General features: G+C 46.9%; 1 protein-coding gene across 17 annotated transcripts in view; it reads right to left on the reverse strand.

Moving 5' to 3' along the window:
* The window catches only part of LOC114793594 (RNA binding protein fox-1 homolog 3-like), a 306,221-nt gene that overhangs the window by 61,665 nt on the left and 230,846 nt on the right, over positions 1-13,710 (reverse strand). Inside the window, exon 1 of one of the 17 annotated variants that reach the window (XM_028985586.1) lies at positions 11,409-12,220. The exons of 15 other annotated variants lie outside the window; for them this stretch is intronic. In XM_028985586.1, the coding sequence (XP_028841419.1) occupies positions 11,409-11,534 (126 nt within the window). In that variant the 5' untranslated portion in view covers positions 11,535-12,220. Of the gene's footprint in view, positions 1-11,408; positions 12,221-13,710 lie in introns of those variants that run through there. One more of the 17 variants, XM_028985593.1, reaches the window with a different exon arrangement.

Genomic DNA, 13,710 nt, shown 5'->3' on the forward strand with positions numbered 1-13,710 from the left:
TCTGTGCATCATGGGCCATGTTGAGCAAAATTATTGATGTCTCTGAGCAAATGTGCTTCGCCTTGAGGCGTCTTCTATTACCATTGGCTTGATTTTAGCTTTAAATGACCTGATGCATATAAAGCAGTTTCCAAAACAGTGTGTACTGAAAATAAAACTGAAAAAAAATGCTGTGACAACAATAATAGATGATTAATAATAAATCATTAATAATGTATTAATCATTTTGTTCTGGACTTTGCTTTTGACTTCTGAGCAGGAAATGATTTGCTAGGTTATTACGTACATGATGACACACGTGATGACACTGATAAAGCTGTGATACTAGCATTTTGGAGCCTCTGTCACGGTCACGCAGGCTGGGTGATGAAGCTCCACCCCCCCTGTATGATTCCCTTGATTTTGAGGTACTGTGCTAACTTTAGGACATCACTACTATTATCGCTGTGAAGTGCGCGCATGCTTTAACCGCACAATGCCCCTTAGCTGACGGAAGTTGTCAGTGCTCCGGCGCTTTTTTCACCTGTCCCACTCTCCTTCCTTTCCCCGTCTCCGGCTATTGAAATATTTGTTTTGCTTCCTCTCCGCCGATCCTTTATTCTTTACCAGCCCCCTGCGCCTGGCCGCTGTTTACCCGGCATAATTCTCCCGACGTGAAAAGTGCGGAGGACGCCTGTCACTCTTAATCTCTGCGTGGGCGATGGAAAGCGTGTCCTCGTGCATCACCACAACGGCTCTCCCCGGCTCCGGAAGGTGGCAACCAAATCCTCAGAGAATAGAGAGGGCGGTGAGGAGGAGAGGCGTGTGTAGGTTTTTTTTTTAAAGGGGGGATTTAAGGTTCGTAATCTTGGGGGATTGGTCTGTGAGATGCATTGTTTGTTTCTGATTAATTAACAAAAAGAAAACCGGGGGAGTTATAAGGGAAGGCGAAGGGCGAGATTAGCACCCGTACCTGAGAAACTCTGCATGTGTAAACTACAGTATTACGTCCTTCCTGTCACGCCCACTGCGAGAGGCAGGATTCACACCGAAGGCTTACCACAAAAACACTTTAACCCTTTTTAGCACGACAAACAATAGGGGCAAAGAGTCCATTAGCCCTTGGATGAACTCCGTCCATAAATCAGGCGGGGCCCATCAACTTCAATCGACCCATCGTCAAATTCAAAACGTGGACACAGCCAGCAGAAGCAGGAGTTGGTTCCCCATGAGAACCAATGCCGACCCTTTAAATGTTCTGCCCTGTTCTTTTTGCAGCTTTGTAATGAACTCATTAGGTCCCTAAGTGACCTTTACTGAACTCCCCGGCACAGTCATGTGACTGTATGGATTGGGTATTCCCATGACATCATTTAAAAAAATGTTTGTGAGCCTGAAAAACACTTAAGATGTTAAAAACATCATTAACCTCCTTTATATTACACTTCTTGACTCTCTCTCGCTCTCTCTCTCTCTCTCTCTCTCTCTCTCTCTCTCTCTCTCTCTCTCTCTCTCTCTCTCTCTATATATATATATATATATATATATATATATAGTGTTTTTTTAGGCTCACAAAATTTTTTTAAATGATGTCATGGGAATACCCAATCCATACAGTATGTATATGGAAAATATTTATTAAATAAGTCACAATGGTCACAGCCCTGGTCACAATCTTCTTACGAGTTCATTGTTCATCCCTCTTGCCTGTCTTCTTGTGAAAGAGGGGTTTGTAACAGGCCTCTGTTGTGGTATGGGGAGGTGGATCTGTATCGCTGCATGAGAGAAATTTTGTCTTTGATCTGGAAGTGAGGGATGCTAAGGTGGGGTGGGGAGGACACTCTCTATTTCTCCGTGTGCACTTCAAAACACTGGGCCGATCGCACCAGTGCCGCGTGGAGAGGAAACGGCTACAAAAGCAGCGGCAAGAAAGAAGAGAGATCATGCGGCATTATTGGCTTTTAGCAGGGAAAGATTAGCTCTGATCTGGCCCAGCCCATGGTGGGGAGGGGGGCGGGGTGCCAGCGCCCATCACAAATCCAGCGCACCGCGGGCTGATCAGAACGTCTACTCCTGTTCTCATGGAGTAGTGTGTTCGGCCAACGGCAGGATCCACCCCCACCCCCCTCGTCTGCATTTCTCTCTCTCTGCCTGCCTCCTTCGCACCATCTCTCTCTCTCTCTCTCTCTCTCCTTCTACCCCCCCCCGACCGCATCAGAAATGTGGCTGGCCTGAAACTGCTGACTCGCTCACAGTCCATTGAGTTTCTTCTCCTTATCAAATTACAGCACCTCAATAACCCACTTGCCGCAGTTCGCCGCCAGGAATGAGCTTTTCTCCCCCACCCCTCCGTCACCCCGGGCACTTCCCTCAGCCGCCTTGTCCTAAAAATGCTGCATGCAGACCAAGCATGTGTCCCCGTGTGTAAAAGTAAGACGTGTCTCTGTCTGAAGTAAAGAGTGAAAGAGTGGGAATGTGAGTGTGTTTATGCACACTTAAATGCTTGTGAAAATACAGTATGTGTGAGTGCGTGTTTGGGTCTCTGGGAAGGCAGAGTGTGTGCGTTGGTCTACTCTAGTTTTTGTATAGGTTGTCTTTTATTGGCAGATGCAGGGTTGTTCCAGATGGTGGTCTGCTTGAGGGAAGGGGTGGGGAGGTGTGTGTATGAGAGTATGTACACGAGGATACACATGCATGCAGAATTCACATGCACACACACACACACACACACACACAATTACGAAAGCAGTTATATAGAATATATTCCTGCGCAGAAACACACACATTCTTACATGCATAGTAATACACTACATAAACAGCACTGCAGAAACCTTCACACACACACACACACACACACACACACACACACACACACAATTATTATTCCTGCACATAAATACATACAGATGTCTGTTAACATCCAGAAACCTGCAGAAACCTTGATACACACATCCAAACACACACTCAAATCCCTTCCCCCGACTCCACACAGGCACACACACACGGCCGTCAGCAGTTCTTCCGCTCTGCTGAGGAGCCTCAGCTTGGTGTGTGAGGTGCGGTCGTTCCAGGGAGGCGGTGGAGAAAAAGGACGTTTGTCAGGGAGCAGACAGTCCCGCGCTAAAGGTGCTGCTACAGGCCACTTGTTAGACAGGCCGCTAAATGCTAAGCGAGTTAAATATCACAGGAGTTCCCCCCCTCCACCATCCCTGCTTGTCGGGGGGACGACATGCTTTGCTTCCAGGGAATAATTGATTTATTTTTAAAACCTCGTCGGCAATCGCGCTCGCTTCTAATTGCCCCTGATTAATATATGCAAATTGGGCACACCACTAAATGGACAGAAAGAGGCGAGAAGCCCCTCCCCTTGCACTTACTCCGATTTGAATTAACATCAATATTTATCTTACTTTCTATTATCTTATTTCCACCCCATTCGCATGCTAATTACACCAATTAGCATGAAGTAAGAGCTCAGGTTCACAGGGAATTACCTGCTGCTGGGGTGTTACTGCAGTCATGCACACACACTGACAGACACAGAAAAAAGTTGAAAAATACCAGAGCACAGTCCTTGCATGTGCAAAACGGAAGAGATTCCTCTGCTCCAATGTGAGTCCAGCTAAAATTTTGAGCTTATTGAACAGTTATATTATTATGCGTGTAAGTCTCTGATTGGTCATATTGGACAATATGGGAAATACTTTTGTACATGAATCTAAAAAGGAATGATGCTATGAACATTTATACTGGAGGGATTAGCTATGTATCTACAGACCCTGAAAAGAACAATTAAATACATTATATTACCTTCCCAATAAAATGGCCTTGTTCTCTTGTGTTGTGTATACTATGTACTCCTTAGGAGGTGCATGCAGCAAAGAGCCTGGCAAATGTTCCCTTTGGCCCAAGGGTGTTAAGGTCTGTGAGAAATCCCAGTATTATTAAAGCTGACACTGAATCGGAATTAGAAAAAAAGTCTATCTGTCTGAAAATTCAGGACTGCAGCCCAATAAGCCGTAGTGGAAAAAGCCGGAAAATGGATTTGACCCCTCGACCTGACATCCTTAGTTCGGCCGGGGCTCTCCGAGGCTCGTCCGCCCAGAACATGCACACCGGGGGCACGACCCGTGATGGACGAGGCCAGAGAACCTCTCCCCTGTGCCGGCCAGACGGGCCACGGAGGCTCCTTCCCTCAAACCCAATAAAGGTGGGCGCTTCACTCCTAACAGGATTGGGAAGTTGCATTGCCCTTAAGGCCTCAAATAGACTGCCTTCATCGAATCATTTCCTCATACGGAAAAATGAATTTCTAGCATTTTGCCACCCCCAAAAATGACTTTTATGAAGGTTCCATTTTCAGAAAAAAAAAAAAAAAAACCTCAATGACAAATAAAAAGTGAGAGGAAAAACACAAACATGTATACAGTATATAGAAAGCAAATCTTAAAAATGTTATTTTTTCTTTTATCAGACAATAGCATTCAAGCTCTTGTATATAGAGTGAAATTCACAAATCATATAAAGTATTTAAACAAAATGACCTAGAAGATAAAACAAAAGGTCATCCGAGGTTCTTACAGAAGAGGGAAAATTAAGAAAATTAAAAATGAGACTGAGACAAGCAAGGAAAGACGCCGGGCAGAAGAAGACGGGACGGATCCCACAGAAACCCCCGGCCGTAAATTTCAGCAAGGGACGGAGGGCGGGGGATTTACGGGCTGCGGATATCTCCCCGCCGCCGGCCCATCATTTCCACGCCTCTGTCGCTGTAATTCTCCTCAAAACCGTCAGAGCCCGCAGACACAGATGGCCGCCTCGCTCGCTGGGAGACAGGACGGGAGGGGACGTTTCGAAACGTTCGGTTTCACAGACAGATGTTGGGCCCATCCGTCACGCCGAAGCGATGGAGTCGAAGCTAACAGATTTTGCAGAAGTGGCGGCCACGTTTAACAGCTGTGTACAGGCCTTGCCTGTTTTTTAAACAGGAAAATTTCTTTGATATTTATCAAGCAGTCAGTGTAGTGTTTGTCGAAGAGGACAAGCATATATATATATATATACACACACACACACACACACAGACCACCACCGCAAGACTGGATTCTCACCCGTGAAATGTAAGCTCATAAGGACGACTGTGGCCGACGACAACCTCCAATTTACACGACACCAACCAAATCGCATTTTCCACTGCACTGCCCCACTATTTCATTCACACGCAGGTAATAAGCGCTTCCTCTGGAGCAACGGCGCTGCCATGTTGCTAAAAATTAAATCTGTTTTGTCATTTAAGACACTTTATAATGGCTGAATGAGGGAGCTCGTCCGGGAGAATATTACACTGATTCTGCACATTGGGATTGATAGCTGTCTGTTGGTTGGGGGAGGGGCAGGGTTAAAAAAAACAAGGGGGGGTCTTATTTACATCACAAAAACAGCTTGGCGCATCAATTAGGCCATACTGGGGGATTCTGGGTAAAAAAAGGGCATTTATTAGTGGTCATTTTGTGAACTGAATGTTTTTTTATTGCCTTTGTTAAAATGTTTATTTATTGCATAAAATTTGGAGTTAAAAGTTTGGAGTTAAATTTGTGCTGAAGGAGGCATGGATGGGATGAGTTGATGGGGGGGGGGCAGACATAGATACGCCCACGCACGCTCAAAACATATTTCTGATTTTACTGGGTGGAATTCCACACTGAGCATCAACATGTTCACGGACATAGGAAAACACACACACAAACCCACCACCCCCACACACACCGAGCAGGCATGAGAGGCCGTAATTTGTAAGTTCCATTACTTTTTCCCCTGTTTTTTTCCTCTTTGAGAAGGCAGCAGCGTTCTTCCTGAGGGACCTAATAAAAGCTCATGAGCACGGGCTGTGCAGCCCTGCGGCACGGTTCCCTCACACAGCTCACCTTGATAGATGGTTTCAGGAAAACACAGAGGCAACGTTCCGCTAACAGAGTACACCACAAAAAAAAAAAAAAAAAAGACTCCTTATCCTACACACACACAAACACTCTGTATCAGACAGCACAGCATCAGTATCTGATGAGTGACCCTCATGGACGTGCGGTGCTCAGGCTATCTGCCTGTAAAACTGTCCTGCAACTGATCCCAGCAGATTTATACACGACTCCCTAGAGTTCCACAAGAACAAGTGTTCCATTTGTGGTTTCATCTTCAGTTCGGTACTCGGCCTGCGCTGCCAGATCCTGCTGTTGGTATAATATCTACCTTTAGCTTCACTATTAATTGCCACAGGGGCTTAGACCACTGCAACGCACTTGCCAAAGCAAAGCATGGCAGCCTTCGTCTAACAAATAGCATCAGCAGCCAACCAGCGTTGAGCCATTTGATTAAGAAATGATTTAATAAGGTGCTCGTCTCTACATGGAGAGGACAGAGAAGTGCACAACTAGGCTATGAACAATTCACGCTTGTCATTTGAAGGCAGCCTTTGTAGCTCTTTGAGCTACAGTCTTTTAGCTAGAGATGACTGTGTTGGAGGAAACTCACCTTTTCAACTCGAATTCCGGTTTTATTTGAACGTGTTCAAATAATCGGTTTTAATTTGGGTGAAATAATGTTGGTTACTACCTTTACGAAAACATGCTGACCTCAAACATGGCCAATTTTTATATATTTTTTTATCTGCAAAAATAAGAATCAAAATCTTGCAACACAGTCCCTGACTCAGATGGCTCATTTTAGAAACTGTTGGGTACCGTTAGAGACAGCTATTTAAGCCGTGATTGGCTGAGAGGTGTTCTGTGATGATATTCACATTTCTCGGAACATGAATCCCACCTACATCCAGTTTAACTCATCTCAAAGTAAAGTGACAAGCATCTGCTGCCCAGCCAAACCACGTTGCCAAGCAACAACAGACAGACAGTCAGACAGACAGACAGACGCTTGATCCTGAGGGAAATTTAGTACAGCCCGGTTCATATTAGAAGCTACATCTAAACCTTTCCTTTTTCTGTCATAGACAATCATTCATAAATAATAAAAGTTCAACTGCCATAAATACACTCTAGGTTGTGTCGTATGGTTTGATATCGGCAACGATGCAGTATATTATTGGTTCATTAAGGCGGTCTTTTTACTCTGCAAAAAGTGTAAAAAATTGCCCGGTCGCATAGGCTGTGGTTAAAAACAGGAGGCAAATAATGATGCTTCATTTGATCCGAGAAACAAAGGCAATTATCTTTCCGCGAGGGAGAGGTCATCTGTTTGCAAAGAGGCTGGCAAACTTTCTCCCCTCGACTGCTTTCTTTATATCAAAGAAAAGAAATAAATAAAGCCGCTCCTTTTGTTCTTTCTCCCTTCCTCGCTGTCACAGGGAACTTCAAATCAATTTCAAGCCCCATTTAATTTTATACACAGGTACACGCCGCAGCTCGACATCCAATATTGATCCCTCTGAGCAGGGCGACGCCTTTTAATAGTCAGATATATACAGTCACCGGCCCTCTTAAATGAGACCTCCAGAGCAGGATCATCTGAAGAAGAAAAAGGAAAACGAGTCCGAACAACAGTCGTGGAATCATCATAAATAATACAATAAAATAATGATCCCTTCAGGAACTGGGGGCGCCTGCTCTTTAATGACCTTTAGTGAAACTCTGAAGTGATTGGTCGGTCGGGAGAACGATTTCTCACTGACCTGTCCGCGGTATGGCGCTGGACCGCCGGAGTGATATGGTTATTGCTCTGCTTCTCGCAGACACTATTACACTGATGGAGCTAGAAATGTGCCCTGGATTTAATAGCAGGGTGACGTGTGTATGTGTGTGTGTGTGTGTGTGTGTGTGTGTTTCTGTTAATGATTTCTGTGGTACCACTGGGACGCGAAGTCGCTGCTACATTGTAAGGTTAATAATGTCGGCAGGTAAAACGCAGCGTGGGAGGGCGCCGGGAGCAGAAGTGAAGCGGGCGGGGCCTGGGAGGACCAGAGTCCCGCTTAACTATTGGTGGCTTTTTCTGTCTGGGGCACAGGAGGACTGAGTGAAAGGCTTTTATTGAAGTGTATGCATTTGGGTGGGCTGCATGTGTGTGTGTGTGTGTGTGTGTGTGTGTGTGTATGTGATAGCAATAGAGGCTGTGGCTGCATCTGTGTGTTTGACGATCAAATGTCTCCTGAGAGTGTGAGATTGTATGGTCATGTGTCTCAGTCTGGCCTTTTGCTAACTTTGCCATTGTGAGTTTTAGTGTCGATTGATTTTTTTGTCTGTGTGTGTGTGAATAATCAGATCCCAGTAATCCCAATCACTGACTTTTCATAATCCTTCCGACAGATAGGAGCATCCAGACCAGCAAGCCATCAGTAGTTGCGTGTATGTTGTGTGTAAGTTGTGTGCAGCGTGTTCAACTGTCAACACGCTGCACACAACTTACACACAACATACACGCAACTACTGACCCACAATGTCACAATGAATTGTCAATGAATTGTTTAATTTATAGCCATTTGAAACATGTCTACATATTCATTATAATGTTTATTACAATTTTTTTATTCTACTTGGTGCTACTTGTTGTCCACAAGTGTGTCTATAAGACCAAGAATTTCATTATGAGTAAATAAAAAAAAATAGTTTAAAAATATTCTATATATATATACACACATATATACATATTCAGTCTCTCCTTATGTGCATATGCATTTCCAAAGTTGCACAACACAAATTAAATTTTTATATAAAAGTTTTTCCCCCCCATTATGAGTTTGAGACATTATCTCCTCTCGTCTGGCCAGAGCAGGAGCGAGCGTTGCCTGTGATTAAATTTAAATGAAACCACGCGTCTTCCTATTAAAGGCATGAGGAATATCTGAGGGTGAAGACATCAGTAATCAGCACTTTCATTTTATTTATTTAATTCTGGGGTCCCAGGAAGGGAAGTATATTAGTGTCCGGAGCGTCAGGAATGCTAATTTTCACAACGCCCCACTAATCCGCCCCACCCAACTCTGGACCGGTGCATGCTTAATTGACTTTTGGCCAACTGCAAATACATGTATATTTTGGTGTGCTGAGCAACATTAACACAAAAGAATGAAAGGAAAAAGAGGGATGAATGAGTGGGAAAGGGAAGAATCCCAGGCCTCGCTGCGGAACCTCGTTCAGGCCTGATGGCCGAGTGGATCCCAGGGTGTCCCTCACGGGAGAGAAGGGGCAGGAGGTGGAGGAGAGGAGGTATCAGGGGAAGGTGGGAGGTGAGGGGGCTTCCCTCCATGGGCTTCTGTATCCTCTACACTATGAGAGACACTCATTCCTCATCTTCTCCCCCTTAACTCCCCTGCAATGTGAGGTGTGTGAGGTCCCTCAGCCACACACACACACACCCTCTGCATTTACAGAGGAGTAGTGGCTTCTGCAATCACACCGCAGAAAAGGGAGGTGAGGAAACACACGCTGTGTCCTGTTAAAGACGTGCATCGGATTGTATATATAACACACACACACACACTCTACATCCAAAATAGACACTCATCGAGCATCAACCTGTTTCACTAGAGTTCGGGATTCACTGCTGAGCAGATGTGAGCGATGCTCCTCAAAAGGAACAGGGCAGTAAAAAAGGTGAGGACGGTGAGGAAGTGGTGATGTCATCGTCCTCGGCAATGCACAGGAGATGTTGCAATGTACGGGGGGGCGCGCATACACACACAAACACACACACACAGACACACACACAAGCACAAAGGGCTCCTCAGTATCGGCCTGCTTTGTAACAGAGCCGAAAGTAACCTGCACTCCTCCATTCCGGCGGCTGCAGCTTCCCTCCTTCAGGCCAGATGGATGAAAGGGAGAGCGCTGACCCGCACTCGTCTCTCAGAGAGAGCGGGACAGCCGCCTAACAACCCGTCCATTCAGTCGCTACCACTGCTGCTTCATTTATTATTTATTATCTTTTCCTGCTTCTTCTTCCATTGAAAAGACTTGCGGTTCCTTTCTTAGTTTTTAATTATGAATTTACCAATGGATGAAAACAAGTCTATCAATTTAAAAAGATGAAAAAGGGATAGTGAAGTCCAGTGAAGTTTTTTTTTAAATCATATATCCATATATTGTCAGCACAATACCCTAAAATATCTACATTACAAATTGCAATGACTTTTCCCACAAATTTAACAAACTTCTTGTGTATCTTTTTGATGACCCATACCAGTAACTATAGGTAAGAAGGTTAAAGTTATGCGGTGTAAATGCCAGCGTATGCAACCCTATCCCGGATCAAAACAAATGACAGAATAACAGATGACTGAAAACCTACTGAGAATGAAGAATAAACAATTCATCAGAGAACAGATGAATGACTGCCAGATTGTTGGTGCTGAGTTGAAATGTGATTGTATTATGGCATTTAAAGACTGTAGCGACGTGCCAGACCTCAAAGGTGCCTGGAGACCCTCAGAGTCATATGTTAACAGGAAATATGTATAAAACACACACACACACACACACACACACACACACACATCCCATAAAGTGATGAATAAAAGGCAGCAGCTTCTCCCCGGGACGTGGAACACCTGGAGCTCAGCAGGGCCGCCCCCCCCAGCGGAGCTGCCACCATTCCGGGGCTCAGATCTCGCAGATGGGAGGGAGGAGGGCTGAGCCATTACAGTGATGTGGGAGCATGATTTAAAAAGAGGCGACCAGACACCCCGTCAAACACACACTCGCACAGGCTCACACCGCCACCACCTCCTCTCCCTTTCCCCAACATCTCCTGCCCGGGGGCAACGTCGCGCCAAAGTGTTTATGGTGCCACATGCTGCCTGGTGTAAAATAAAAACACTCAAGTGAAACACCTCTCCACCCCCTTCACAAGCACACACACACACACACACACACACTCCTCACTACTATGATTGATGGAGTAGGGAAAAAAACTATATAAAATCTGATGGCCCACGTGACTTTGTGCGGAGACCGCTAGTTTGATAATTATGAGCGAATGTGATTTATTATAAATACGCGGGCGAGTTATCAGATGAGATGAAGACGTCCCGCTCTGATTTTGCTCCGGCTACGTCCCAACGTGATCCTGAAGCAGCCAGGAGCAGCGAGAAAAAGTGCGGAGGGAGGATGAAAGTGCGCCGAGGATCCGTGTCTGTGCTGAATTATGCATCGGGAGCAAAACGCAACACTAATCACAACCCCCCTCTTAAAAAAAAAAAAAAAAAAAAAAAAAAGTTCCCCCCCGTCTCCGGGATCAAGGTCTCCTTCATCCTTTACCGACAGAAAACGGTGTAGAAAGTGACCCGTGACGGGCGGGGGACGGTCTGGGTCAGAATTGAGGAGGGGGGGGTTGGAACCACACACACGCACACACACACACACACACACACACACACACACACACAGAGACACCCTGGCACCACGTGCTAGCGGACGGGGACTCACCTCGGGCAGGTAGAGGAACGCCGGGGGACAGTGGAGCGAGTGAGGTAGCATCCCAGAGCCGGAGAGCAGCACGCAGCCCGAGTTGGCCATGGAGCACAGCATGTGGGAGCGGGGTGCTTTGCGCATTTAGCGGGACGGGTCCTCGAGTCGCTCTCCCTTCCTTCTCTCCCTGAAACTCACTCTTTTTTTCCCCTTTATTGCCTACTATCTCCCCCTCCTCTTTTGGCACGCTCTCTCTCTCTCTCTCTCGCTCGCTCGCTCTCTCTCTCTTTCTCTGTCTTTGTCTGCGGCGCCCTGGTCTCTCTCTCTCTCTCTCTCTTTATGTTATTCTCTCTCCCTCTGTCCTCGTCCCCTGGTCTGTGAAGAAGGGGCTTTTCTCTGGCGGGGTGTCCCTCTGTTGAAGTTGCTGAGCCTGCAGCCAGTGCCTCGCTCTCTTCTTCCTCTCTTCTTCCTCTCTTCTTCCTCTCTTCTTCCTCCCTTCTTCCTCTCTCTCTCTCGCTCGCGGTGTTTACTTTGAGTGCCGCTAAAAGCCGACACAGGCGTGCAGGCGCACAGAAAGGGGAGGATCTGAGGAGAGCAGAAAGGAGGAGGGAGGGATGGACGGATGGACGGATGGGGGATGGAGAGGTTTTTCAGCGTGTGTGTGTGTGTGTGGAGTTGTGGTTGGGGAGGACGCCGTTGTTATAGATGGTGTCGGGGAACGAGGGCGTTCCGTGGGCTCCGACTTGAAAGGGGCGGGGGGGTGGGGGGGGTGCAGGGTGACATTCGAACAGCTGATCCTGAGCATTAGCACCTCATGGGATGCCGCATGCTGGCTTTTAATTGCAGTCGCCCTGAGCGACCCCCCTCGTCCCTCGTCCCTCCATTTCTCTGCCAGAGTCCTTATGCTGGTGCACAGGAGCGTCACCAAACCCACCTAACCAGCCAGCACTTAAGGGCAAAGTACCCATCCCTCCATCCATCTATCTTGTACAATCTTTGTGAAAAGTGCAAGGGAGTGCACGTTTTAATTGGCGTGTGACACATCACGCTTTGATGATGTCACATGTGTGACCGGCGCGTGACAAGCTGGCTGAACAGCTTGACGCTCGGCAGTGCCGCTGCATGCCGGCGCCTTGAAACTTGGTCACTTTCCCGAAGCAAATTCTGGCGACGACGCCACCCCGCTGCTCGCCGGCAGCCATGGCGAGGCCGCGCAGGAGAGGAGAATTCGCCCCTGTGGTGCCCCGCCCTCTTTCCTGTGTCGTCAACCAGAGGCCTCCTCTCTTCGCATATTTAGACCTGTTACAAATAGGCTTTAAATGTGTTTTCCTGATGAACGGTTGATTTTAATACGGACAATTGTTTTGTCAGTTTATCAGTATGACAATGTTCACGATTACATCACCATTATTTTATTGCACTGTGGAGATCAGGCACCCGGGGCATTGATATTTGATGCTGTGCTGTGAGGGTGTGTTGTAATATATTGCTGCAGCTTGCATGACGCCGTCGAGAGTCACCGTGCCATACACTGCATACGAGAATGGTGTGGGCAAAGGTGTGATCCGGATTTGCCAAAAAGCTATATCTCTCGAACAATGCTTCTCACCCAGAACAATTGATCCATTGTGTGCAGCCATAGGACCATATTGGCACAAAAGCAAATCCTATGGAGAGATTATTATTTTATGCCGACAAACAATGAGAGAGTGACCGGTGGAATGCTAGCATTGCTCGTGGCGTCGGAGGTGATGGTCAGGAGGCCTAATGTCACCGGACAGGACTAGACGACGTCGCACTCGCTCTGTTGCGCTGCTCTGCATCGCTCGCTCCTGAGCAAGTTGAGTGCGCCGATGCACGTTGCGGCTTCTGCACTGTCCGTTGCACGCATGTCGTTGATGAGGTGGTAATATGAGCCTGCGGCGTTGTTACACTGCATTGTGCCGTATTGCGTTGCTCTGCGTAATTCAGCGGCGGAGCTGTTGTGTGTGTGTGTGTGTGTGTGTGTGCGGGGGGGCGGGGGGGCGGAGCAAGTGCTGGTTGGCGGTTCCTTCTGCCGAAGCTGCGGGCTTGCGGCCTGGGATCACCTTCACACTGGTATCAAAGAGAAGGCGGGAAGCTCCTCCGCACAGACAGTGCCGTCTCTCTCTCTCTCTCTCTCTCTCCTACTTTCTGTCTTTTTTTTTTTTTTTATTCCTCTGTCCTCCTCCCTCTCATTCCCGCTTAATAATTCAAATGATCCCAGACACTTCAGCGCTCTTCAAAGAGAGTTGTCAGAATCCCGCGCTCCCGCCTTCCCTCCGGTGAGTTTCAGAATCAA

Source organism: Denticeps clupeoides, chromosome 7 (assembly GCF_900700375.1).
Source record: "Denticeps clupeoides chromosome 7, fDenClu1.1, whole genome shotgun sequence".
Taxonomy (NCBI): domain Eukaryota; kingdom Metazoa; phylum Chordata; class Actinopteri; order Clupeiformes; family Denticipitidae; genus Denticeps; species Denticeps clupeoides.